We start from the raw sequence: 25,113 nt of genomic DNA on the forward strand, positions 1-25,113 counted from the left end.
CCCCGGCCTGTGTTACACACCACAGCAGTGGTAGACGAACATATTTGTTGGACCAAATTCTCCTCCAGCCCTTCCTGTCTTACAAAGGAAGGGATCGGCGATGCTGGACAGTTCTGTAATTGGCTACGTGCAGTGTTTCCCTGTAAGCAGCGAACGTTTTCCAGGATGGTCTAGGAGAGCACCGTCCGCCTTTTCTCCTGCCACCCCGTCACCCCTTTGGGTGTCCGGCGTGTCCGAATTCTCTTTACGGGCCTGCAATTCATTTCTGGAGACACTCACATTACAGGAGGGGAGGTGAGCGGGTCACGTCAACACAGACAAGCCGGAACTCGGCACTTAGCTTTTCGGACGAGGTGCTTCCTTGAGGTTGGTATTACCAATAAAGCGCTGACCTGTGGTGTCAAGCAATTGCGCACGGGAGCAGGAGGAGGGAGGAAGCGCGGTGCTGGGAGCAGCTTTCTCCCGGAGCGTATACGAATAGTGCCAATACGCTGTCAAATAAAATTAAGGTTCAAAACATACAGCCTTCAATTTGATTTTGCTAACATGCCGACTGCTGCTCAGAGGGAAGAGATCGATTCTATTTTGACAGGTCTTGGTGCACGCTAAGCGTTCCAAGTCTCTGCTTCGGGCCAGATTAATAACAGTTCACCTTAATTTGCAACTTAAATAGAACCATATCTGGGCTTGAAATGATGCTCCTGATTTCCTCTCCTGCGCGTCCTCCTCATGCTGACTCTCCCGTCAGTCGTCCTGCCTTGTCTTCCACATCATCTTCCTCTCTTCGTACTCCTTCCCTTAGCATCTTTTAAAAATTTCTCCTTCTCTTGTCTCTCTCCTACACTTTGAAAGTATGGAGTCCGTCCTATGCACGGTGCGGGTTGCTGTTCCCAGGCTGTCTTACTTAATTTGCCACGACATCCTTACGATGTAGGTGGAGTTGTGCTGTTTACAGAGGAGAAAACAGACGTTCCCAGTGGTCCAGAGTTTGCCCGGTTTGTGTAGCTAGTGAGTGGCATAGGTGGGGGGCCCCAGCCTAGACTTCTCTGATTCTAAAAGTGCACGCTGCTCTTGCGACATCAGTGGCCCCAAACTCTGGCAGAGCATTAAGATCACCTGGGGAGCTCTCCCCCTCTCATTGTGTGGGCACCATCGCCATATTAATTAGCGGGGGACAAGCCAGGGCATGGGGACCACCCAGTCCTCTGCTCTCCCTTTATCCCTATCTTTTTAATTTTTTTAAAAGATTTTATTTATTTATTTGACAGAGAGGGACAGTGAGAGAGGGAACACAAGCAGGGAGCGTGGGAGAGGGAGAAGCAGGCTTCCCGCTGAGCAGGGAGCCCGATGCGGGGCTCGATCCCAGGACCCTGGGATCACGACCTGAGCTGAAGGCAGAGGCTTAATGACTGAGCCGCCCAGGCGCCCCATATCCCTATCTTTTTTAGCGTGTACACAGAAGCTTATGTGGAGGTAGGTAACAGAAAAACCCTCAAGCTGGGGTAGAGTTCATGCCTCGGACCTCGTTTGGGGAAGGACTTGCCTTTCTAGAAGTCGGTGTTGCAAAAAAGCACAGGTGTGCCTTTGTCTCTCTGACGCAGGTGGGCAAGTGGGAGAACCAGACCCTGAGCCTGCGGCACGCCGTGTGGCCGAGGTACAAGTCCTTCTCAGACTGCGAGCCGGACGACAACCATCTGAGCATCGTCACCCTGGAGGAGGCCCCCTTTGTCATCGTGGAGGACATAGACCCGTTGACCGAGACATGCGTGAGGAACACCGTGCCGTGTCGGAAGTTTGTCCGAATCAAGTGAGTCTGGTGGTGGTGTCTCGTGGATGCGCCCGGTCCTTTAAAGCCAGCACGTGTCCTCGGCAATGGCACCCGTAGCATCGTAATAAAATGTAATATAAAGTAGGCTATTCTGATACTAGATTATCATCTGTAATATTAGATTTTTTTAAAGAGATAATAACTGGCATTATGCCAGGTGGTTTACACTCATTTAATTCCAGCAACAGCAATAGGAGGTCAGTGGTTTTGGCCCCTTTAGATATTTGTACTGAGTTATGGGGAGATTCAGAAACACGCTCAGAGCCGCCGCACGAGCTGGGACTCAGACGCTCGTCCAGCGCACTCCACCACCATATTCTTAGCCACTGCGTTCCATGAACCCTCCCCTTCAGTCTTTCCTTAAAAATATATATTTCTATTTTTCTGACTGTTTCCTCCTCCAATACTGCACATCTCCTCCCTTCCATCTTTATTATATATCCCAGATAGACACTCTTCAAACACTTTGGAAATTTCTCTCCAGGGGGTGGGGGTCACGGTACGCCTTCTATGACTATCTGATGTGACTGGCATGGACCTGGCCTTCTGGGTCTCCTAGCTCACCGGCAGCAAGCCAGCGCCCCATCTGTGCCAGGTCCTTTTTTTTTTTTTAAATTAACGACCAAAGTAACAACTGACAATTTTTGTGAGAGCTTCTGGTGGAGTTGGTCCCTAACCTATCACCCTTCTGGGAAAGCACAAAGCTTTGTGACCAGGTCCAAAGCCCTGATTCTAGTCTTTCTCGTGCAAACAGAAAGGAAAGCGCGCCCTCGTGGGGATTTTCGCGAAGGGAAAAGGCCTCCCATTGGAGTATTTTTGTCAGTATTTTCCGAGCCCCTCCTTTCATCTGGATAATTCTCCCCGGTCCTTTCAGTCCCTCCCCAAGTTGGCTTTGCTGTCCCTCCTTCCATAGAACCCTGGGTGTGTCTCTGTGCCTTAGTCTGTTCAGGCTACTGTGACAAGTCACCGCAGACAGCGTGGCTTAAAAAAGAGAGACACTTCTCACGGTTCTGAGGGCCGGGAGCCCACCAGCCGGATGTCTGGAGTGCAGACAGTCATCTTCTCTTAGTATCAGCACGTGGTGGGCAGCAGACAGAAAGGAAGCAAGCTCTCCTGTCCCATTCTAAGGGCACGTGTCCCATTCCTGAGGGCTTTACCTCCCAAAGGCCGGACCTCCTCATGCCATCACCTTGGGGTTTAGGGTTTTAACACACGACTTCGAAGGAACTCAGACATTCAGTGCGCACCACTCGATTTTTCCGTAGCTTGTTTCTATGGCTGCCTAAATAACGGAAACGTGGCTTACCAGTCTTTGTATGCTGGTGATAAGCACGGAACGGGACCCCCCAGTGTTGATAATGCTTAAACATATGAGTGAACGGGTACCTGTCCTCCCGCATCCCAGATTCTAACAGAAGTCTTTATGCCAGATGCAGATCCCCAGAGCCCAGTGCTTGAGATAAAGATCATTTTTAAAAAATATGATTGCAAAATGGATTACGAAGGTACATCGTAGATTGCAGAAAACTCCTTTTTTTAATCAATGAGGAGCCTCATTAGAGTTGAAATTTTGAATAGATTAGTCAATGAATAAATACACACAAAGCACAGTTCATGTGTGAGGCTCAGTGCAGGGCACGGAGGCTACATCAGCAAACAGAGAAGACGAGAGACGGGGGTCTTGCCGTATAGAGCGTACACAGTTACAAAACAGCTCAGCCACTAAAAGATCAGGACAGCTCCATGTTACAATAAACCTTGTAAAGGGTAAGAATAAGGTGGTGTGAGGCAAGAGTCACTTGAGGTGCGTGGGGCTCCTTCAGCTCATACAGGTGAGATGTGAGACAATACAAAAAAGGATGATGAACATGTGAAGAACAGGGGGAGAGGCTTCCGGGTTTAGGGAACAGCAGGTGCAAAGGCCCTGAGGGAGGAAAGAGATTGACAGGTGTGGGAAACAGAAGGAAGCCCAGGGCGGTGCTAGAGAGTGATGCGCTGGGTGGGAGACGGAAGGGGTAAATGTGGGAAAGTTGTCCAACGAGAGTTGGATTTGGGTGTGTGGTCTTTGAGCATAGCTTGGTCAGATGAAGAAAGCAGGGTGGTTGGCACACAGTGAGGACTCTTATCTCAGTCGGGGCACCTCCTTTATGACAACAGTGCCTTTCTTGTTTCGATGGGGCCATCAAGTAGAGCCTACAGTCAATCATGGGAGCTTTAAATCTTTAACATCAGAAGTCTTAGAGCTGACAACAGTAGGTCAACGGGTCCTGAGCCTCATTTGTATGGAGAAAATAACCAACCCCACCCCCCCCCAATAAATTACTCTCTTTAAAAGAATTAAGTTTTTTAGTAGAGGCTATAAACAGATCAATAGGTTCAAATTCACATTTTTGGTTCCTGTGGGAGGTGGTGGTTTATAGCTTCCTTCTCCCACTTGGCGACGGGACAAGGTTACTACACATCTAGGCGACGTCAAAGTCTTTGAAAGTCATAGGCAATCACTGGGACCCATTCATCTCAATACTAACACAGATCAGATTGATTGCATTTCCTAAAGGTGATACCGTTGAGGCAGGCTGATTGGTTCTAAGAAGGATTCTGGTAGGTAACATGGCTGTATTTTTCTTGGTGACGTTCTCCCAGGGAAAACGTTTTGTCTCTCACTGCTGGTGAATGGTGGGGTCTTTAAGACACACATCAGTCTTCTAAAAACATAGGTAACAGGAAATGAACTGAGAAATCAAGCATTTCTTTTCATCTGTTAGTTGGGTCTTAAGGCATGAAGAGAAAATCGAGAATAAATGATCTGGCTTGTTACATCGGGGAAAAATGGCCACCCTGTCGATTAATTCCCCAAACTGTCAGCTGGTCGGTGAGGAGAGAGGAAATGTATTTTTAAGCACTTACGTGAGAAGTGCTGTAGCTACTTTATTTAATCTCCCCAACTATCTTGCAAGGTAAGCACCAGCCTTCTTAATTTGCAAGGGAGCACGCTGAGGCTTGTTAGTGAAGAAACCAGTCTGTGTCTTCTGATGGTGAGGCGCAGACCCGGGACCTCTCAGCGGCTCTGTCCGACCTCCACAGCAGTGATCCTATCCACTGGCCACACTGGGAAACTGGAGAGCTGGGGAACTGGATTTCTTATTAGATCCCTTTCTCCACATGGGCTTTCATAGGTCACCTTTCTTTTGGGTGATGGTGGGGAGCGGGAAAAGATTGCATTGGGCGCCATTTTTCAGATGTCTTTGTGGTCAAATCACACCCCCCTGTGCCCATACACCAGGGCTGTGATTAGAACTCATGAAAGTTTCCAATTACAAGCTGGTCTGTGTTTCCATAATCCCCAGGAGAAACTCATCTGTTGCATTTGCTGTATGTCTTTTCATCCCTTGGTCCCAGGGTATAATTCCATGTCTTGCACACAGTAGGTAATGTGAAAATCTATTAATGACCGCTGCATCTAGACATAGACCTGAATCGAGATGTACGCCCACTATTAGGAGACTAAGGGAGGTACTTACTTCATTAGCTGGCCGAGTTTCTCGGTGAGGCCAAAGATTACCATTGTGCACCTGTGACCCCGAATCTTAAGCTTGGGGCATTCATAACACCTATCCAGGCTCTCCTAGGAATCCAGACCGGGGGAAGGAAGACCCTTTGACAGAAGAGAGGGAGCAGAGAACAAAGGAGACAGAGATAGGAAGAGGTTGAGAGAAGGCCTTGATGTGTGGCCCGTGGTGGCCAGGGGGAAAAAAAAAAAAAAAAGAACTGACGCTTCCACATTTTTCAGTGAGTCCCAGATAGATACTGAGAAGGAAATCGTATTTGGACATGCCATTGATTTAATGCACTTAGGACACGTTTCTGTCACGTTTACGGCATTTTGCAACCCCCTACCATTACTCAAAGTCACACTGTCAAATCTCCCCGTGTTCCTGGGCTAAGACAGACGTCAGTGGTGCTTAGGGTGTGTGTGTGTGTGTATCTAATTATATGTGTAGTATATACTCACTGCAGTTAATTTGTGGGGGGAAGAAAACCTAAAAACACGAAAAAGAGAAGAAGTTATTTTTCACCATTCCAAAATAGCTACGCTTCGTATTTCATTGTTTTTCCGTCCAGATATTTCATAAGCTCATCTGTTTTTATCTAGCTGGGACTGTTCTGTATGGAGCACTGTGTAACCTACTTTTTTCCCTGTGATATGGAAATGGAAGTATTTTCCTATTGTGATGTTGCATCTCCATAAGCATCCCTTAGTGCTTACGTAACAGTTGGGGGTGTGGATGGCCCCGCCGTGGGATATCCAGAGCACGTATCTCACGACACGCGTGACTTAGGGAGCTGAGCTCGTGTGGACCAGCTGGGCCGCCCGGAGAGGTCTTGACCTCCCGACCTGAGTTGTCCAAGTAGCAGCTGTTAGTTGGGAAGACCCTCTTTCTTTCCTTTTTGAAGGCTCTTTATAGTGCCTTTAAAAATTTATATTTTTATAAATTTTTGTATAGTCCTTTGATTTGTACAGTCCTTTGAATATGACGTGGCCAGGTGAAGAAACCAAGAGCAAGGTGGCTGGCACAAAGCCACCTTTGTCACCTTGGTAGTTGATGACAGCTTTTAAGATGCCAGTACCCTCTGTACTTTAATAGGGCTTTTTCCTGATCAAGGACATTACTGTTTCAAAGTGTCAGCTTTTATACTTCTGCGATGTAGGGAGGGAGGGAAAGTGTTAGGAAGGAGCCCTCATTTGACAGATGACTCCATCAAGATACATTATGTTCATGGACTCAGACACTGAGGTGGACCCCCGTCTCCCGGTTCTCAGTCACGGTTTCCTCAGGAAGGAAAGTGCATTTCCTAAGGAAGACACCTTTACTTCTTCTCTTTGGTTGCAAACCTCTATCTGCAGTGATAGGATAAAGCAAAACCCTCCTTCAGCTGAGAATTTCGCGTCATCCGTCTCTCTTCCATTTTCTGATAAGCTTTTATGGTTTGGCTCAGATCATGTTCCAGAACTTTCTAAAGGAGCTGTAGGTGTCATAAACGTAAAGATAAGAGGTGGTGTAATGGAGAAACCGTTACTGTTAGCTAAGAGAAATGCCATGGAGTTTATTTCAACAATTATCCTGAAGCATCGTACATGGCGCAAATAATAATCACTCAATAAAAGTTAGCCGTTGTCGCGGTTACTGTCCCATGAGAACACTTAGTCCTTTTGCCGACGTAAACTACTGCCTGTCCTTGAAAAAGCCCTTCCTTCCTGTTGAGCCTCAGTTTCCCGTGTGGAAAACAGTGGAAACGTCTTAGGTCATGATGGTGATCAGATCTCCCCGTGCTCATATTCTACGGTCTCGGGTTTTTTTTTTTTTCTCCTACAGCAATTCAACCAATGAGGGCATGAATGTTAAAAAATGCTGCAAGGGTTTCTGCATCGATATCCTGAAGAAGCTTTCCCGCACTGTGAAGTTCACCTATGACCTTTACCTGGTAACTAATGGGAAGCATGGCAAGAAAGTCAACAACGTGTGGAACGGGATGATTGGTGAAGTAAGTGGCCTTCCTCCCGCGGGCTCTAATCCAGACTCCACGCCTGCGGTGCTCGGGGTGGTGGGAAGGGCAAGTAAAGGGTCTGTGCTACTTTGCCTTGCGTGCAGGTGGTCTACCAACGGGCGGTGATGGCGGTCGGCTCGCTCACCATCAACGAGGAGCGCTCGGAAGTGGTGGACTTCTCCGTGCCCTTTGTGGAGACGGGGATCAGTGTCATGGTTTCAAGAAGCAACGGCACTGTCTCACCTTCTGCTTTTCTAGGTAGGTGGACACCAAGGTCACTGCTGTTTTCCTAACAGGGAACTAGAGGCATTTGTCTTGTTTGCCGGAAGGATGGAACCAGGCAGGACCTTGGTCAGTTCCTTGCAATGACATCACCGCATTCCAGAGCCTGTCCTATTTGAATGATCTCAATTCTGTACCCCGACACCCCCAGCCAACCCCATTAACATCTTTCGTTTATCTCGGATTCGGAATGATCCTGAAAACACAATCGCATATTCACATATTGGTCCCGATTGTACAGAATGGAGATTAGCACATACACGTCTCAGAGCCTGGAAAACATTAAAAAAAATAAGCCTGCCTGTCCACAGTTAATTTAAATCAGCCCATAAGCCTTTATTCCGCTTCCTCATTCCCATCGTCCATCCCTCACTGGCATGACAGCCGTTTATTTACTGGATTTGAGGGTGAAATGACGATGACCGCACCGTGATTTACACCGGCACTCAGATAAACAAAATGCAAGTACTCTGGAGAGCATACACTGATGGAAAATTAATGGAATCATATTTTAAATGTGACTATCCTTCCAGCGGACTGGTTTGTAAGGGAGAAAAATTCCTTGCTCTCCTTTTAACTATTTTCATAAATACATGTTTTGACATAAAACTTTTTTTTTTTTTTTTAAAGCAAGGTAGAGCTCTACTTTTTATCATCCTTTTTCCTTTAGCACTGTGTGCATAGTCGCCTGGCCAGAGAGGGAGAAACCGCGTGGGACACAGCCATGCATGATTTATTTTTTCTTTAAAGGAAAGTCTTATGTGGAGTATCAGGTTATCATCAACAGCTTTTGAGAGCAGCTGCCTTGAAGATCGTGGGATTCCCGTTCCCTTCTCCTGGGCGCCCCCGTATCCGTGGGTTTGTCCCAGATTTGGGAAGGCTGAGGCCAACCCCTAAAGCAAACTGCACGAGAGAGGGGAAACAGATCAGAGTCAACCAGATTTCTTACACGTTTCCAGACACGCGCAGCTGCTGGAGAGCTTGCACTCGTAGCCCAGAGCCAGTCTGTGGCCACGGGCTCCCGGCCGGTGGTCTTCTTTCCCCACCATCTTCACTGATCTGTTGTGGGGCCGCCCAGGGAAGCTGTCCCTGCTTCCTTCTCTCGAGCGGAATGCTGACCGCAAGGATTTTGGATACCGCCTCACTCGCGGAGACGCCCAGATTTGGTGTTTGCATTTTTTGATAATGCACTGAAGCTGTTGAAATCCTTACCCCTGCCCAGATTTCATGTTGCACCCCCCCCCGCTTCCGTTCTCGACAGTTACACGTCTTTGTCTGATATGGATAATGACCCGTATCTCAATTAGGGAGCCTCAGGACACCAGGAAAAATGCCGCCGACAGACACGGACAACGCAGGCGGAGGGAGTCTTAGCAGTGATGGGGTGGTATGAGTGAGCCTGTCCTTACCACGGTTTCCCACTCCCTAGGACACCCTTTAACAGGGCTCTTTGGCCCTGGAGGTTAAGAAGAGGTTGGAAGAAGTGAGTTCATGGAAAGAATGGGAAAAGATCTGTTTTCTTTTCTGTTTCTTTCCTTCTTCTTCTTCTCTCCTCTCCTCTCCTCTCCTCCCCTCTCCTCTCTTTTGCTTTTAAGAGAGAGGGAGTGCATGGGAGCAGGAGGAGGGGCAGAGGGAGAGAGACATCCCCACGCTCAGCGACCGAGCCAGCCTGGAGCCCCACGAGATCTGTTTCTTTCTTTTTTTTTTTTTTTTTAAGATTTTATTTATTTGACAGAGAGAAACACAGCCAGAGAGGGAACACAAGCAGGGGGAATGGGAGAAGGAGAAGCAGGCTTCCCGCAGAGCAGGACTCAAACCCAGGACCCTGGGATCATGACCTGAGCTGAAGGGAGACGCTTAACAGCTGAGCCACCCAGGCGCCCCTAGAGATCTGTTTCTTTTCACAAGTTGTCGCCATATCTCCATAGTGAGCTAGAGAGAACTTTTTTTCCCAATTCAATCAGAGGGGGGAGAAAAGTACCATCAGCTGCCTTGGCTCATAAAAAAATGGGTCGCTGCTATCGAATTTGGCCTCAACCCAGTTTCCCCTGGATTTTTATCTTACCTGCATTCATAGGACATTTCCATAAACAAGTCAGGTAGTTTGGCTAAGTTAATCCTCCTTTCCACCCTTACTCTTCCTACTGTATCTTTAAAAATAAAATAAAGATACATTGTAGCCAGAGGAAACTATTTTCAAAGCTGTTTTAACATCAGTAGCCTTTATATTTTTTCAACTCGCTAAATTACATCCCTATTGGATTGTGTACCCCCTTATTTACGGTCATTATCGGCAGGTTTTGAAAGTCATAATGAACCATGCTAAGCTACATTTTTCCATTCACTGGCTCAGTCATCTGGAAGAGCCCAAACATTCAAAATCTGATTGCATTACTCGTCAGTATTTCCTGTCCTCTCTCCACAAACTCCATTAGCTCCCACGGGAAACACTAGCAGGTAATGCCTCTTGAGTTTTTGTGTAAAAATGTAACCGGTGGCTCTTCAAGGACAGAGATGGCGTCTCTTGTGATATTTCCATTCAGTTACTTCCGAAGACTTGCCAGGAAGATGGGGTCATTCGATCCAAAGAAATGCTGACCCAGAGTCTCCTACATTGAAGTCCCTTCGTGAACGAATGCATCTGCTTTAAACCGGTAGAGGACGTAATTCAGAGCCATCCAAAATATTTCTGGGTCCCTCCTTAGACACTTCTAATGGTGGTGTTTCACCATTACTGTGATGCTTTTCTACATGTGGTGATGTGTGTCTGTGTGAGAACAGCAGTCCTTCAGGGCGCTCCTAGGTACCCAACTTATTAAAACCAGAACGCTGTCGCAGAAGCCTTTTATTCCCGTGCCATGATCACAAGTCAAGTGACAGATGTTGCTTCCAAGTGGGAAGACATCTGGGATCAGTTGCTTGGTCTGGCTTCCTCCTAAGCCCACTGCACACTTATGGGTTCTGATGTGCGAAGGAAGAATTCAGAAAGGATGCCCCCTTGTATTTTTTTATCATGTTATCCCAACCTGCAGAGAAAAATTATCAGATTAATAAATGCACAGGTTTTAAACCAGGATGCCTTTTTCAGGAAGCGCATCCCCCCGCCCCCACCCCGGGTTCCAGCTTTAACCATGGAATCAAACAACTGTTGCATTTCACGTACTGTGTGTATAGTGCACAACACATACCACCACACACCACCCAGCACTTTCCATGTCCGTGCTTGCTGACTCCTCACGGAGATCTCCTGTAGTAAAGATGCACTGTCCCATGAACATAGCCAACTCGGAGAATGACTTCACCCTTTCTTTCTATCTTGAATGTTCAGTATTTTTAATCCCCTAATTACCCACTTTGTTCTGTGTGGATACACCTCACTACCAAACTGCAATGATTTCAAGGACGTGGTATTGCTACCACCCAAAGTAATTTCGGCGAAGATACGTTGTTGCAATCTCGTTGATTTCTTCAAACTCATCTTGTCTTATTCAGACCAAACGGGCTGCATTGTTACCTGTTCCTTTTTGACATATCCGCACTGTCAAAACTGCATTGCAAAGCATTCCTTCTGGTTTCTAAATTATCCAGTGTAGTTAAAGCTTCGGACATGTTAGTTTCTTGCTATGTAGTAAGCTCATTAAATTGGAATTTATGATGACCTCTAGCTGTGTTAGGGAGGCACAGACTTTAATGATAAGGTGGCTTGCGACCAGCCTAGTTCCTTACGATTATTACTAGCACCATCAGAAAAACAATTTAAAAATAATAAAATGTCTGCTATTCAAGAGGTATTATTGGCCTTTTTATATTTTACCCTCAGAAAATGTTTGCTTATAAGGCAAAGAATTATACATTTATTGGTATCCAAGGGCAGTTTCTTCCCAATGATGCATTCAGTTGGAGATATGTTCATTTTTCCAAATTTTAGCCTTTGTTGATTTTCTGGCAAATTTGTGTCACATACGGATACAATGGCTCCATTCGGGTCCCTCAATCAGACTGAATATAAACGCTCTTAACTTTCTTGAGTGTTCTAAGATACAGAACCTTGTGATTTGGCCTGCCCTTCTGAGACATCCCTATGAAAATGAGCGTGATCTAAACTCCTTTCTGGGGGGGAAATAACCATCTGTCCATCTACCACTTCATTGCCTCTACTCTCAGCGATGTTTTTCATTGAATTACCGTGTGAATGTAATATCCTCAGATGACTTTTCAAATGCATTTAAGCCCATTACCAACATCAACAAGATTTTAAACTTGTAGAAATCTCATCTGTCTGGAGCAGAGGGTGAGGTGGGGAGCATGGGAGTAGTAGGGGCAGACGGTGACCTTCCAATATTGCTGCCAACTCCGTGATTTTAGGGTCCTTTTCTAACAGGTTGTAATGTTCCCTTTCCTTCTGGAATTCCCTGCCCACCGTCCCTCTGGCATGTAAGGATAAAAATGAAAACAAGAATAAAGCCCGTGCTGATCTGCAGAACCTTAGGCTTGACTGTTTGTGTCTAGTCTTCCTTCCCCCCTGCACGTTGCTGTGATCATAGGACTGGATGGCCTCGTTATTTGCATTCTTTCTCCCATTTGTTTTTCCACTCCTTGACCCAATTTGGAAAATGTCATGCGCTCTTCTCTATTTTTATCCTATTATAGGCAGCCTTATAAAATACCTCAGATCTGTTGTAGAACGAAAGACGGTGTAGACGTATGGATCCCCATTGACTTGCTTCTTTTGAATGGTCGGAGTCACATGAGGGCGGGTTTCTCAGTGAGCCTGCCAGTGGACCTCTGGGCTTCTTGCTGGTCCTGGCTACGAGGGCGCGCCCACTGACCATGTCCCACTCCTCTGGCCTGTTCCCCTGCAGAACCGTTCAGCGCCTCCGTCTGGGTCATGATGTTCGTGATGCTGCTCATCGTGTCCGCCATCGCTGTTTTTGTCTTCGAGTACTTCAGTCCTGTTGGATACAACAGAAACTTAGCCAAAGGGAAAGGTGAGACCCCCCTCGTCAATATGACCCAAGGTTAACGCTCTTTCATTTACTCTCTACAGAGGTTTCCCATTCAGAACGCCTCACCCTATACTGTCTTGCTAGTCTGTGATAGGAATGGAGCTGGGCGACCAGTACTACCTATCCTCCTGCCCCGTGGTGGGATGTTTGCCTCAACTGAAAAGGGATAAAGCCCAATGAAGCCTTTTCATCATTTTATCATGTGAAGTCTGTAGTTGTTAGGGGGAAACTACTGACAATTTGTTGAGAGAGCAGATTTAAAAAGAAGTTTTTCTGGCAATTAACTTTTGAAATCTGTGTCAAAAGAAACGTTAAGATTGCAGTGAATCTCGCCTTCCATCTACGCAGGGAAAATGGCTTTTATAGAACCTAGTTTAAGAACATGCTGCAGATTACTGAATCATACTTGCATTCATTTGACAATAAAGATAATTGTAAAGGGGGGGTATTTTCTCCCAAAGAATTGCATTTTCCTCTTGACAGTGCCTGACATTAGTGCATTATACTCGATAAAGCTGCAATCAGTAGATAGAAAATTGCGCCTGGCCAACATGCATTCCTAATAAAATTAAGTAGTTCGTATTGGCTATAACTTGTGAAGAGGGCCCTATGCGTACCAGTATTCATGTGACAGACATAAACGCATTATATCACTTTGAGTGACTCTTCCTCCATGCATAACAGGTTCTAAGTGGATGGCCTCAAAAGGCTGCTGCTAGGACCAAATCTTTTTCATTAAACATGACTTAACTCGGTGGAAGACAGCAGGTCTTGGACATAGAGTCATCCAAAATCAGGGCACTTGAATTTGCCGCATACTCTTTTCACTGGGAAGATTCAGTACTGCAAACAGCCAACAGGTCATGGGAATCTGCTAGGAACTTAGTTCCTAAGTTCCTGGTTCCTGTTAAGAATTTATTGAGGCCCTCCCACTTCTTCACCATTGAAGAATGGTGATTACTGTCTGTAAACCATCTCCCATCCACCAAACATGGTGAAAATGCCATGAATAATCGTGTTATGTTTAAATGGGAGAATTATCAGCCTCCACTAAGAGGCCAATGTCATTAACCAATATGGAGCTTCCAGCAGTGGGACCTGAGATCACATTTATGTTCGTGGGATCGGCATTTGTGCTGTTTGTGAGTTCATGCATTTCTTTGATGAGTATTTACCGAGTGGATACTATGTGCCAGGCACTGTGCTAGGAGAGGGGAATAACATGGTAAATCGGGTAGAGAGTTCCTGACCCCCAGAGAGCCGAGAATTTGGTTGCAAAGACCACACATGAACACACGCATTAATAATCACAGGCGGTAATACATTTCAAGGAGAAGCGGGACAGAAACCAAAGTGAAATGACGGGAGGGGGTCCCTACTTTAGATAAGATGGCCGAGAAGGGAAGAACTTTCAGAAGACAGGACATTTAGGCTGAGAGCAGAAGAATGAGAAGTCATGTGAAAAAAAAAAAAAACAAAAAAACGGAGGGAAAAGCATTTGATGCAGAGGCCTCGTCGGGGAATGGAGCTCGATGAAACAGAAGAGAGGGAGGGAGGTGGACAGGGATACAAGATGAAGGGAAGAGGTGGGACGAAACATGAACAGTGTGGGAAGGTCACTGGGGCTACTCTGTCAAGACAAGGGGAGGGGCAGGCAGCAGTGGGCAGAGGGAGCCCGGTGAGGAATGTGTTTGTTTTCCGAGAGCAAAGATTACGATGGTTTGGACTTGGCTGGAGATAAGCAGGTAAATCAGGGCTATATCTTGGAAGATAAAACACGATCCAAAGGCCAGTCACTTGTGCTGATTCCTCCTTTGGCTGAAGCCCACAGTTCCAAGACTACGGTAAAGCGAGGAACCCAGCCCACCACCCCCCTAGCCCTTCCGTCGCCCCAAGGCGTCTCGTTCCCTGCTCATCTGCTTGTGGAAGCTCTCCAGCAAGACCAGCGACTTATTTCTTTGTGCAGTATGGTTTTCTGTTACATTTCACTGCACTTTATGGGGAAGATTTTATGCACGGCTCAGTAATAGTATTCATGAATCAGGAATTCCCAAAAGTCTTGGACAGAACCCCTGCAAGGGCTTGCTTCTGATCCCCATACAGCCATCACTCCTGGCCAGCACGCATCCCTAATAAACTTAAGTCGTTCATGAAGTTAACTGGATGGGCTCTAATTATTTTTTTTTCCTAAGAGTTCTTGGCATCTTGGGAATAAGCCCAGAAGATTTATTATGAAACTAGGCAAAGAGAGATGGAAGAGTTTGAGAGGGAGCGTACCAGAATTAATTGCCTTCCCTTTAATGTGCTGAATGGGGGATGTTACAAATATTGGTGTAGCCAGGGTTTGGCCTCCAATGTGCAGAAAGCTTGCCTCTCCCAGGCTCCCTGCCCAGAACGTCATACCTTCGATCCATAATTTACTTCTGCCGCTCTGCTGATGTTGCCAGCTAAAGTCTGAGTAGATCATTTTTTCAGATCTTCATTTACTTAAATGACATAAAAATTAACCTTCTGTTAAAGGAAGACCTTTTGCCTATGAAATGAGGGCAGACATTGGTTTTTTTTCCCCCTTGTGCAAAAGAGGTGTGAAAGCCCTATGGCATGCATTTCCCAGTGTGCGTAGCCCACCACCCCTCCCCGCGCCAACACATTGGGCCATGTTGCCCTGCCTCTTTAGTTCAGCTGGCTACAAGGCCCATTTCAGAATCTTCAAAGGGACCTGTAGGTGTTTCAAGGTTACACCGAGGGAGAGAAGGTGCTGGGATATCAAAGCTCGAGGTCCATGACCTGTAGCCACATGTCTTCCATCCAGGAAGTGCTGGAAGAATTAAGCTCTGTTGTTTGGCTCCTTGATGTCTCCATTTGCAGAAGGTTTTCGTTTGGTTTCATTCCTCTACTGTGGAATTCCTCTACTGTGGTTTGAGAGTAGAGGTACTCTCCTTTTCATTTGGTTTCATTCCCATCTGAGTTTGGGCAGGAGCAGTTGCTAGGGACAGTGGGATTAGAATACCACACATCACCCGGTGAGAACCGAAGCCGCCCCCACGCACACGTCTTTGTAAGGCTCGCTCTATCTATTAAAGGAGATTGGTTCCCCCAAATGGAAGTCGAATCCAAATTTACAACCAGCCCAAATGCAGCGTCTCATCCAAACCCACATTTTACATGGCCGTTTGCTTCCCCTTTCTTGCTTATTTTTGATTTCCCCTTCTTTTAAGAAACATGGCAAGAATCTAGCCAGAAATGCGGGAGAAGGGCTCGTTGTTGAAGATAAAGGGAGCTGGGGTGGCCGGGGTTCTGGGCAGTGACGGGGGCCAAGCAGAGAGACCCACTCCATCTTCGGACCTGTGGCAGGGCTGCGGGTGGCCGCCATGTTGTCCTTCGGAGACGATACTGTCCTTTCTGTCGTCGGCAGCACCCCACGGGCCTTCTTTCACGATTGGCAAAGCTATATGGCTCCTCTGGGGCCTGGTGTTCAACAACTCCGTGCCTGTGCAGAACCCCAAAGGGACTACCAGCAAGATCATGGTGTCCGTGTGGGCCTTCTTCGCCGTCATCTTCCTGGCCAGCTACACGGCCAACCTGGCTGCTTTCATGATCCAGGAGGAATTCGTGGACCAAGTGACCGGCCTCAGTGACAAAAAGGTAAGGTCACCTCACTTTCCTCACCGCCCGAGGGATGGACCTTACCTGCGCTCCCCTCAGAAGGGCGCGATTCGGGCTCCTATTATCCAAACCCATTGACTGACTGTAAAGCCCAAAGCCAGGCGGGTTTTGTTTTGTTTTGTTTTGTTTTCCTCTGAACTTAAATAGGCATATTGCTGAGAATTTTAGAAACAGAACCTTAAGTTCAGCCCTGAAGGGGTACAAGATTCCAGATCTCGTTAGGAAGCATTGTTTCCACCAAAGGGTCCCTTCTCATATTTACAGGATCATGACAGGGACGGTTCCCAAGGCTCTGTGACTCGTGGGAGGGCCCAGGCTGGGGTTCTCCCTTCAAGGGAGCGTGTGATGGTGGAGAAGACGACGAACCTCGATGGGGGACAACTTAGGAGGAAGTGGGGTGCTCTCGGCTGTAGCCACCTTCCTGTTCTCTCCGGCCTTGGCCGAGTCTCTAGGACCTGCCAGGCCTTGGGTTTCTCATCCATGACACGAATGAAAGTTGTCTCTAAGGCCTATCCGGAGACCAGATTGACAGCTCCTTTTGACCCGGGTGGTCGGGCAGCCCCGCCGTCTGTGTTCTCGATTCACCTGGAATTTCCTCAGGGGACACAAAAGGAGCAGAGAGGGTTTTTCATTCGCCACCAGCTCCTTTTACTCAGGCGTGTCTCCAGCCCCTGCCACATGAGGCTGTGCTCCCCGAATCAGCAAGATGGCAGGACTCACACCTGCCGTCTCCATTCTCCGCTGTAGTGTTGCAAGGAGGCGGGCTGTGAGTGGCTATTGAGAAAGGCGCAGGGGGGAAGAAGAGAGATAAACTGGGTGCATCCTTCCATTGAAATTGTGGGTTCAGCAAACAGACTCTGACTTGCTAAGCTCAGCAGTGCGGGGATTGCCGCACGGCCGAGATTGTCCGGCTCGTGTATGCGGATGATCGTCTCTCTTTATAAAATCTCACCAGCGTGTCTTGCTGACATAAGTCTACGTATATTCTTTTGGCATTCATCAACAAACTGCTGAATAGAAAATCAACCATGAAAAGCCCTAACTGCTTTTCTGTGACATACGCTGTGCTTGAAAGAGGCGCAGAGAAGGCCTGTCATCAGGGAGATGACGAGGGGTGGGGGCCGGGTTGGTCTCTCTCTGATGGCTTCCCACTGCGGCTTGAGTAAATGCCAGGCTGCTTCGGGCGGCAGCAGAGCCCTGGATCCTCTGGCCCACCCCCCAGGAGTACACTCCTTCTTGCTCACGAGCTCCGCCCCCCTCCCGCCACCACGTTCCTTCAGTATCCCAAGCATCTTTCCACCACAGGACTCTTGCACTGGTCACGGGCTCTGCCTCGCATGTTCTTCCCCATTGCCTGTGGCTGGCTCCTGCTGGACTTTCAGGCCTGAGGGGGAATATCACCTCTTGGGAGAGGTCTTCCCAACCACTACGACGAACTTTGCAGCCTGAGCTTATACTCTCGTGAAACTTAAATTCTAGTAGAAAGTAACAAGCAACAGGCAAGTAAACATAAATGGGGAAGAACATCCCAGGCGGGACCAGTATTATAAAGGAGGTGAGACTGATGAGATTGGAGATGGTGCTTAGGGTAGAGTTAGTTGGCATGTAGGGGTGCTCAGGACATATTTGTATGTTGAGTGAGAAGTGCGTGGTGTGGAGGACACTGTGGGTGCCCCGTCCGGCTCTCCCGGTGTCCCTTTTCCAGCTCTGTGTGCCCATCCCCCATTTGCTAAAAGAGACTCCTAGCTCCTATCTTCAGAGGGTGATGACCTTGGTGTCCTGGAACAGTAAAGGTCTGGAGATTGGATTTCCCCCAGTCCTTTCGTTCCCTGTAACCAACAGCCAACCAGTGTGGGCCCGAAAACCCAGCAACTCCACTGCGTCCAGGCGCTGAGGGGACGCTTTCTCTGGAGCTCCCTGCGGGATCGGGTGGAAGCTGAGACGTTGCCCCAAATCACCCCTCAGTTGGCTTCTTCTCCTTCCCTGACCTCCTGCCCGCGCTCCCTTCCTGATCTCTCTGGGAGCCCTTCCTTACTATGCGGTGTTCACCCAAGCCTTGGCTCGGGGTTAGCTTCTAAAGCTCATGGCACCTGTGAGACAGCAGATCGAGTCAGGAAGACCCTGTTCCTGGCCCCGTCCCCCTGTCCCCCTCCACCACCCGCCACGTGCTGGCTGCATGGGCCCCGCCACCTCATTCCTCCCCCTACATTTGGGAGAAGAGGTTGGAGTGAGCGCGACAAGAGACAGCGATCCTGAACGTGCCTTGTAGCCCCTAGAGTCCCCTACGGCTACAAAGCGCCGGGCCACGACGCCGTCACCCTGTGGGGGGCAAAAGAAGCAGCTGGAGGTCCCGCAGAAGCAGTGGGGGCCACATCCTCGGCAAAGGGTTTCTCAAGAAAGTAGTTGGCAGCCCATGTTGCTTTTTGTTGCCCTGTTCAAAGGCAAGGGGAGAAAACAGTCCCTTGCCACATAGTTTTGGGTCTAAATAACATGACCGCTTGTGGGAAAACTAATTAGAAGCACTAATAATTTGACTGACCTTCCCTGACTCGGAGACACCCAGGAATAGATCCCACATCCTCATGGGACACAGCTTGGCCTCCAAGCTCAGAGCGTTAGCGGCAAGCGGATAGCTCTCTTAATTAAATGCTTGATACGATTAGATAAACAGCAAAATTCTTGGAGTACATAAACTAAATGCTCCCAGAAGATTAATAGCAGATATACCAAGAAAGTCTGCAAAACAAAAATCTGTACTGAATTTATTTATTTTAATACTGTACACGGTGGGCTTTCCCCCCACTTCCCCCCTTTTTTTTTTTTTTTAAATCACCATTACCTATGTAACGACTTGGGTTTATGATGCTTTTCAAGCATTTTGCAGCCTCGGTGCTTGCTGGGAAAAGCACCTTTGAAGCCCACAGTGCTCAGATGAGCTTGGGCTTCAATTATAAATAAGCAGATCCGTGGGTAGATGCTCCCCTAGGAATTACTAAAGGAAAGCTGAAATGTTGGTGGGGAACCTTTCCAACGTGCTGGCATCACTAGGGTAATGGAGCTCCATCCCTGGGAAGCCGCGCAATGTGGTGGGAAGAGCTCTGTCATCTTCGGGGTCCAGTGAACCTGCGGTCAGATCTTGACCTTGCCACAACATGGTCATGGGGCCTTCGGTATGTCCGTACCCCCAAGGCTTAGTTTCCTAACAAGAGTGGGGGCAGGTATTAATACCTCTCTAGCAAGGTTGATAGGAGGCTTAGAAATAATCCCCACCCCGTGCCTGGCACGGGGTGGATAATCCTATTAGACAGGCTCATCCTCCTTCCACCTCTCCCTCCTCTTCATCGCCCTCCTCCTCCTTCATGATCGGCCTCCCTGCCCGGTGAGCCCCTTCCTCACTTCCGGGGTCTCACGAGCCGCTTCATTAGCTGGCCTTTGGAGATAAAAGGGGGTTTTCCGGGAGTCTCCCTTGGCAGAGGAGCCCTGGCACGTGTCCCCAGGTGCTGTCTCTCAGCGCTGCGTCCAGACTGCTGGGTGGTCACTCGCTGAACAGAGAGGCCTCTGAACCTCTCCTCCCTGCTAAGGGCCCCGGTTGTCTCATGCTGAGCCCCAGAAGCATGTGGCCCACCACCCGTGGGAGAAGACCGTACCTGAGACACGGGCTCCCAGGTGCCAAGACCCCTTATTTATAGCCAGAGAAGATAGATATTTTTAATGAGGGTATACTTTGGGTGTGTTAAGGGAATGAAGCAACGTCCTGGTCAGTTGCCATGTTTTCCCTAAACGTTTCACTTCCCGTATCTTGGATCTCTACTTCCTCTATCCTAAAGGGCTTGCCTTCAGAGCGAGAAGCCCCAGGGAGTTCTCCTGCCCCCAGGCATCGTGATGACATTGCTCTGTGGTCTCAGGCTGACCGGGGACCTCTCTGCCTCACCCCTTCCTTTGCTTGAGCCCACGTTTGTTTCTTTCTGTTTGCACACGGAACTCTCTGGGAGAAGGTGGTGGTGGAAATCATTCCGGTCAAGTACATGGACTGTGTCCTCAGTGGGAGGCCCCGGGATTTAAGAGATGAGCTGCGCTTGCCCCTGTTTTTCACCGTGTAGGTCCTGGCTTTTTAGAGAGTCATGAAAACTATTCAGGGGTCGTGACCGTTAAAAAAAAAAAAAATAGAATGTAGCGGATGATGTTAGAATAGATCCCACGTAGGAAAAGTGCCCCGCAGGGGTGCCCACGTGCGTGTGCGTGTGTGCGCGTGGAGAGAGTGGGTGTGAAGGAGTGTCCTGGGCTGTGGACCGTGCCCTGAGAGCCCTGCTTTAAAAAGTTTGACAGCCTTTACAGAATGGGAAAGGTTCTTGGATCTCGGTGCTGGGCTGGATTTTGCATGCAGGGAGGGTCCAGTCCAGGCCCGCGAAGCACGGAAATTCATCCCTGAGGCCGAATATCCGTCTCCATCACTGTGTGAAGAGAAACAGGGATGGAAGGAAACCTGAAGAGCTATGTGGCTTCCGTGCCGCGGTGGGGACTGGAGCGGAAGGCGCTTGGTCCAGTGGTCCAACGGTCCACGCCCCCGGAGAGTTGGCGCCTGCTGTTAACAGCTAGATTTATGAAGAGCATCGTTACCGCTGTCCCCAGGGTCGGCAGCTGCCGTGCCAACGAGCCTGCGCCGGCACCCCCTCCCCACTTGGTGATGAGTTGGGGCACTGCGTGCCACACTAAGTGCAAAAAGCATTTTGCTATTCGTACGTGGGTGCATGTACACACACACACACACACACACACGCAGTCTCCCAATGCAAGGCACGAGCAGCAGGGTCTCATTTGGACAGGGTATGGCCACTTCCCCCAAATGCGGTAGCGGCTGCCTGTTACACAGCGGCATGCCTGATTTAGGGGACACGGTTTTCAACTGGAAATTTTAATTAACGGTAAAGCGAAGTGTGCGTCTGGACGGAAGAATGATGTTTTCAGTTCGTTTGACTTAGGTAAACTCAGACGCCTTCTCTGAGCTGCACGGAAGACAGGCTGGCTTGGAAGTCGGAAACACCTGTGGATCCCAGCCTTGGTCCCGCCGTGGCTTTGCTGGGTGTCCTTCTCCTCCCTCTAAAAGAGGAGGGATTACTAGTGACGGTCTGTGAGGAACGACAGAGTTCATGAGGACAGGCATATGAAGGTTTGGATTCTGGGCTGCTGCTTGCAAGCAGTGGGATCCTAAACAGGTCAGGTAACCCCTCTGAGCCTGTTTCTTCATCTGTAAAATGGAGCCTCCAAGACGAGCTACCTGGCAGATTCATCATGAGGATGAAATGATCCAACATTCGTAAAGTCCTTGGCACACGGCTGGCCCCAAGCAAGTCCTCGGAGAGGGCTGGTCATTGTTATCCTTCCTTTATAGTTCTAGAATGTCATATGTCATGGAAAAATGAAGCCCAGGTTACTTTTTTACCCATGCTAATAGTAAAAATAAAAAATAATAGTAACTGTTTTTGAGTACTTAGTCTGTCGCAGGCAGTATTTTAATTACTTGACAAATTATAATAATTTTAGAACTTCCCATTGACCCTGCAAGGGAAGTACCGGTATGTTTTCCACTCTAGGGACAGGAAATAAATGGGGACAGTGTGAAGTGCTTTATCCAAGGTCCCACAGTTCGTTAATGGTAGAATCCGATTTTTTAACCTCTGAACTTGAGCTCACACTTGTACCTATTTCCCTGTGCTGACGCGAGATTTTATTTCTGTGTCTGGGACTCAGACCTAGGACTCTTGACTCCGAATCTGGTTGGGTTGCCCCAAACACTGATGTTGTGAACAGATGGTATCAGTTAATCAGGGAAGAGAAGCAGAATATGGACAGCCAACGTTTTTGGAGGCCTGAGAGCCAAGCAAGACATGGGCATCACCGGGAGGTTAGGAGGAACTTCAGCTCCAGAAATGTTCGTGGAGCCTGCCATTATGCCTGGAATAGGTCAGGCCCCCAATAAGTATTGGATGCGTGCGTGCGTGAATGAATGGGTGGGTGGAGAGTGAGCGAATGGCAAACACTCAGTCACTGTAGGGGAGGAAAAGTAATTTTCCCTCTACCCTTCTAGGTTCTTGGCTGAGACGCCTCTATAATAAAAGACAGATTAACAGGAGAAAAACAAACATAAGTTTAATAGCATGGATACCTTCTGTAGACATGGGACATGCCCAGGAAAACCGAGTACCTCCCTGAAGCGGCCCAAGCCTCCAGCTTGAACAGCCCCTCCAGCTAACCACAAAAGAGCGATGCTAGAAGCCCGGGTCGGGAGGCCAACAATGGGAGGTTGTCAGGAAAAGCACGGTTAAACAAGGGTGAGGTTATCAGGCAGATTTAAGTTGGTGCCTTCAACACTGGTAAGAGTTTCTACAGTTCAAGTCCTCTCCCTCTTCCGGGCGCTAAGAGGAAGGAAGACCTCCCTCTAGGTAGAGCTTTCCCTTATCCGTGTAAATGCCTCTTACGGAAGGGTTAACTTCTCTCCAGAGCTTCTTTTGTGTCTGCTGTTTCTTAAAAATAGCCAGCCTCTTATGCCAAGGACGCATATTTTGGGGTGATACGTTCCATTGCTCATCATTTCCTGGGGGAGGTGACGGCAATTGTCAGTGGGATTCGGAGAAGGGAGCGATTGGTGGGGAAAGCAGAAAATTTCACTAGAAGGTAGATAAACGAACCGAGTAAAGCAAATACCTTCATTCTAGCCCACTTGGTGTCTCCCGAGTATGGTCCATGTGCCCGCCACAAGGCTAGCTCTACAACAGGGTCGAAAAAGTCGATCCAACAGATGTCTCTAGCACACCCAGCCTGGCCCATTGCTGGGCACCAGGGGACAGGTGGGAACGAGACAGATGCTGTTCCTGACCTCCTAGAGCTCTCAGGCCAGTGGCAGGAGTGATTAAATAAAAAAAGAAGCCCAGAAATTCTCGGTTTTTTCAGCTGTCCTGTGCGGATGTTGTAAGTCATGCGTATGTTGAGCTCTGACACAAGACAGAATGGTGGCTGACTTCTCCTCCTTCTCTCTCTGTCTCTGCCCTGTCTGTCTGTCTGTCTCTCTCTTTCTCTCTCCAGTTTCAGAGACCTCACGACTATTCCCCACCTTTCCGATTTGGCACGGTGCCTAACGGCAGTACTGAGAGAAACATTCGTAATAACTACCCCTACATGCATCAGTACATGACCAAATTCAATCAGAAGGGAGTGGAGGATGCCTTGGTCAGCTTGAAAACAGGGTAAGGATGTGATGGGTTTTGCTTTTTTTTTTTTTTCCTTTTTTCTTTCTTTTTTTTTTCTCCCTCCACAGGCCTACCAGCCCATAAACCTCACAAGAAAATGACTCTCTCCGTCTTGGTGTTTATTTGCCCTCAGTTCTGTATTTTCTGGAAAGCAGCTGCCATTAAGATGAACCCCAGTGGAGGGCTGCTTTTGTGCACTTGATAAGCATCACGGGCTTCCCTCGGAGTTGTGTTAAGGAAAAGCAAAGCTGGGATGCTTTGAAATGCAGAGAACCGGAGGGTTTTCTTAAAGCAATTAAGAGCTGGGGCCGACTCTGTGGGAGATTTCAGCCAAAGAGAAAGATCTCAAGAGTTTGTGAGCTTCTTGAAAGTGCTGAAAGGGAAGGGCTGTGGGTTCTTATCTGGCTTTGGGTAGGAGTTTTTGGGGTGCAGCTTTGAGTGAAAGCCGATAGTATCGCATTGACAGAGAAGAGAGGAGATGGGGAGAGAAAAGCAGTGTGCACTCGTCTCAAAGGCTACTGCTGAGGTTCCCGTCTGTCTACCTGTTGGCATCGCAGAGCCTTGCACGCTCAAGATAAGGAGCTATCTAGAAAAGATGGCACCGAGGCCGGGAGTTGAGGATGCGAAGCTGGAGTGTTGCTCCCCTCCCCCTGCTGCTGTTTGTCTGACTCGGGGCAGATGCCTCCTTGTTCCCAGCCTCATCTGTAAGATGGGACTCATACCAGGAGCTTCAGAATGTCAGGGATGTGCAAAGTGTGTTTCTGGGAGGGTTCCACGCAAAACGAATGAAGTTCTCTCACGAGGGCAGAAAACAGATTTCCACGGGCCGTGTGGGTGATCGGGATTCTCGAGCAGTGATCCGTGACTGTCCTGAGCCCCCCTGGAGCTTGGTCCACGGCCTCTTCCTCTCAGCCGTCCTGCAAGCCCACTGGGGGTGCTCCCTCGTGTCTGGTGGGGCACACGGGCCCCGTCTAAACCCTCAAGCCTCATCCCTGCATGCTTTCCAGGAGCTTTGGCTGGTGGCATTTTGTCTCTTCAGTCTCTGTGGAATCTCTTTAGTATCTCAGTAGGGACTTGAGAAGCTGAGCCTGTGACTTATCCACACGCTGCTCGCGCTGGCTCGGGTTGATGTTTAAAAACATCGTATTCGAGCGTAACACGAATGCAGAAAAGATACACATGTAGCATAGAGGGCCTGAGGACTTGACACAAACTGACTGTCCAGATCCATTCAAAAGACCTGGCTGGTTCCCAGAAAGCCCACCACCCCCTTGTCTAGGGGCCAGTCTCACTTCTAAAGCTCTAGATGCTTTTGGCCTGCTGTTCTCACGTGTAAGTGAAATCACAGCGACGTTTTCTGTTCTGTCTTCTTTCAGCTGAGCAGGTCTGTTTGGGACACGGTTGTGTGTCGTCCCAGGCCTGCGGGGAGTTTCAGGATGGGGCCAGGCCCCAAAGCCATCCGGCTCTTCTCATCTTGGGGAACGTGGGGGTGGTGTCCCATTCGGGGCTCTGGCAAGGAGGGCTCCTAGGGGTGTTCTCC

The 25,113-nt window shown here is 48.5% G+C and overlaps 1 protein-coding gene across 1 annotated transcript in view; it reads left to right on the forward strand.

The window, feature by feature from the left end:
- Positions 1-25,113, forward strand: part of GRIN2A (glutamate ionotropic receptor NMDA type subunit 2A) — a gene marked incomplete at both ends in the record, with an annotated part of 364,573 nt that overhangs the window by 287,232 nt on the left and 52,228 nt on the right. Inside the window, 6 exons of the mRNA XM_080830487.1 lie at positions 1,602-1,807; positions 7,204-7,372; positions 7,480-7,633; positions 12,520-12,645; positions 16,079-16,308; positions 23,410-23,570. Coding sequence (XP_080686613.1) covers positions 1,602-1,807; positions 7,204-7,372; positions 7,480-7,633; positions 12,520-12,645; positions 16,079-16,308; positions 23,410-23,570 — 1,046 coding nt within the window. The remainder of the gene's footprint in view (positions 1-1,601; positions 1,808-7,203; positions 7,373-7,479; positions 7,634-12,519; positions 12,646-16,078; positions 16,309-23,409; positions 23,571-25,113) is intronic.

Source organism: Martes martes (assembly GCF_963455335.1).
Source record: "Martes martes genome assembly, chromosome: 18".
Classification (NCBI taxonomy): domain Eukaryota; kingdom Metazoa; phylum Chordata; class Mammalia; order Carnivora; family Mustelidae; genus Martes; species Martes martes.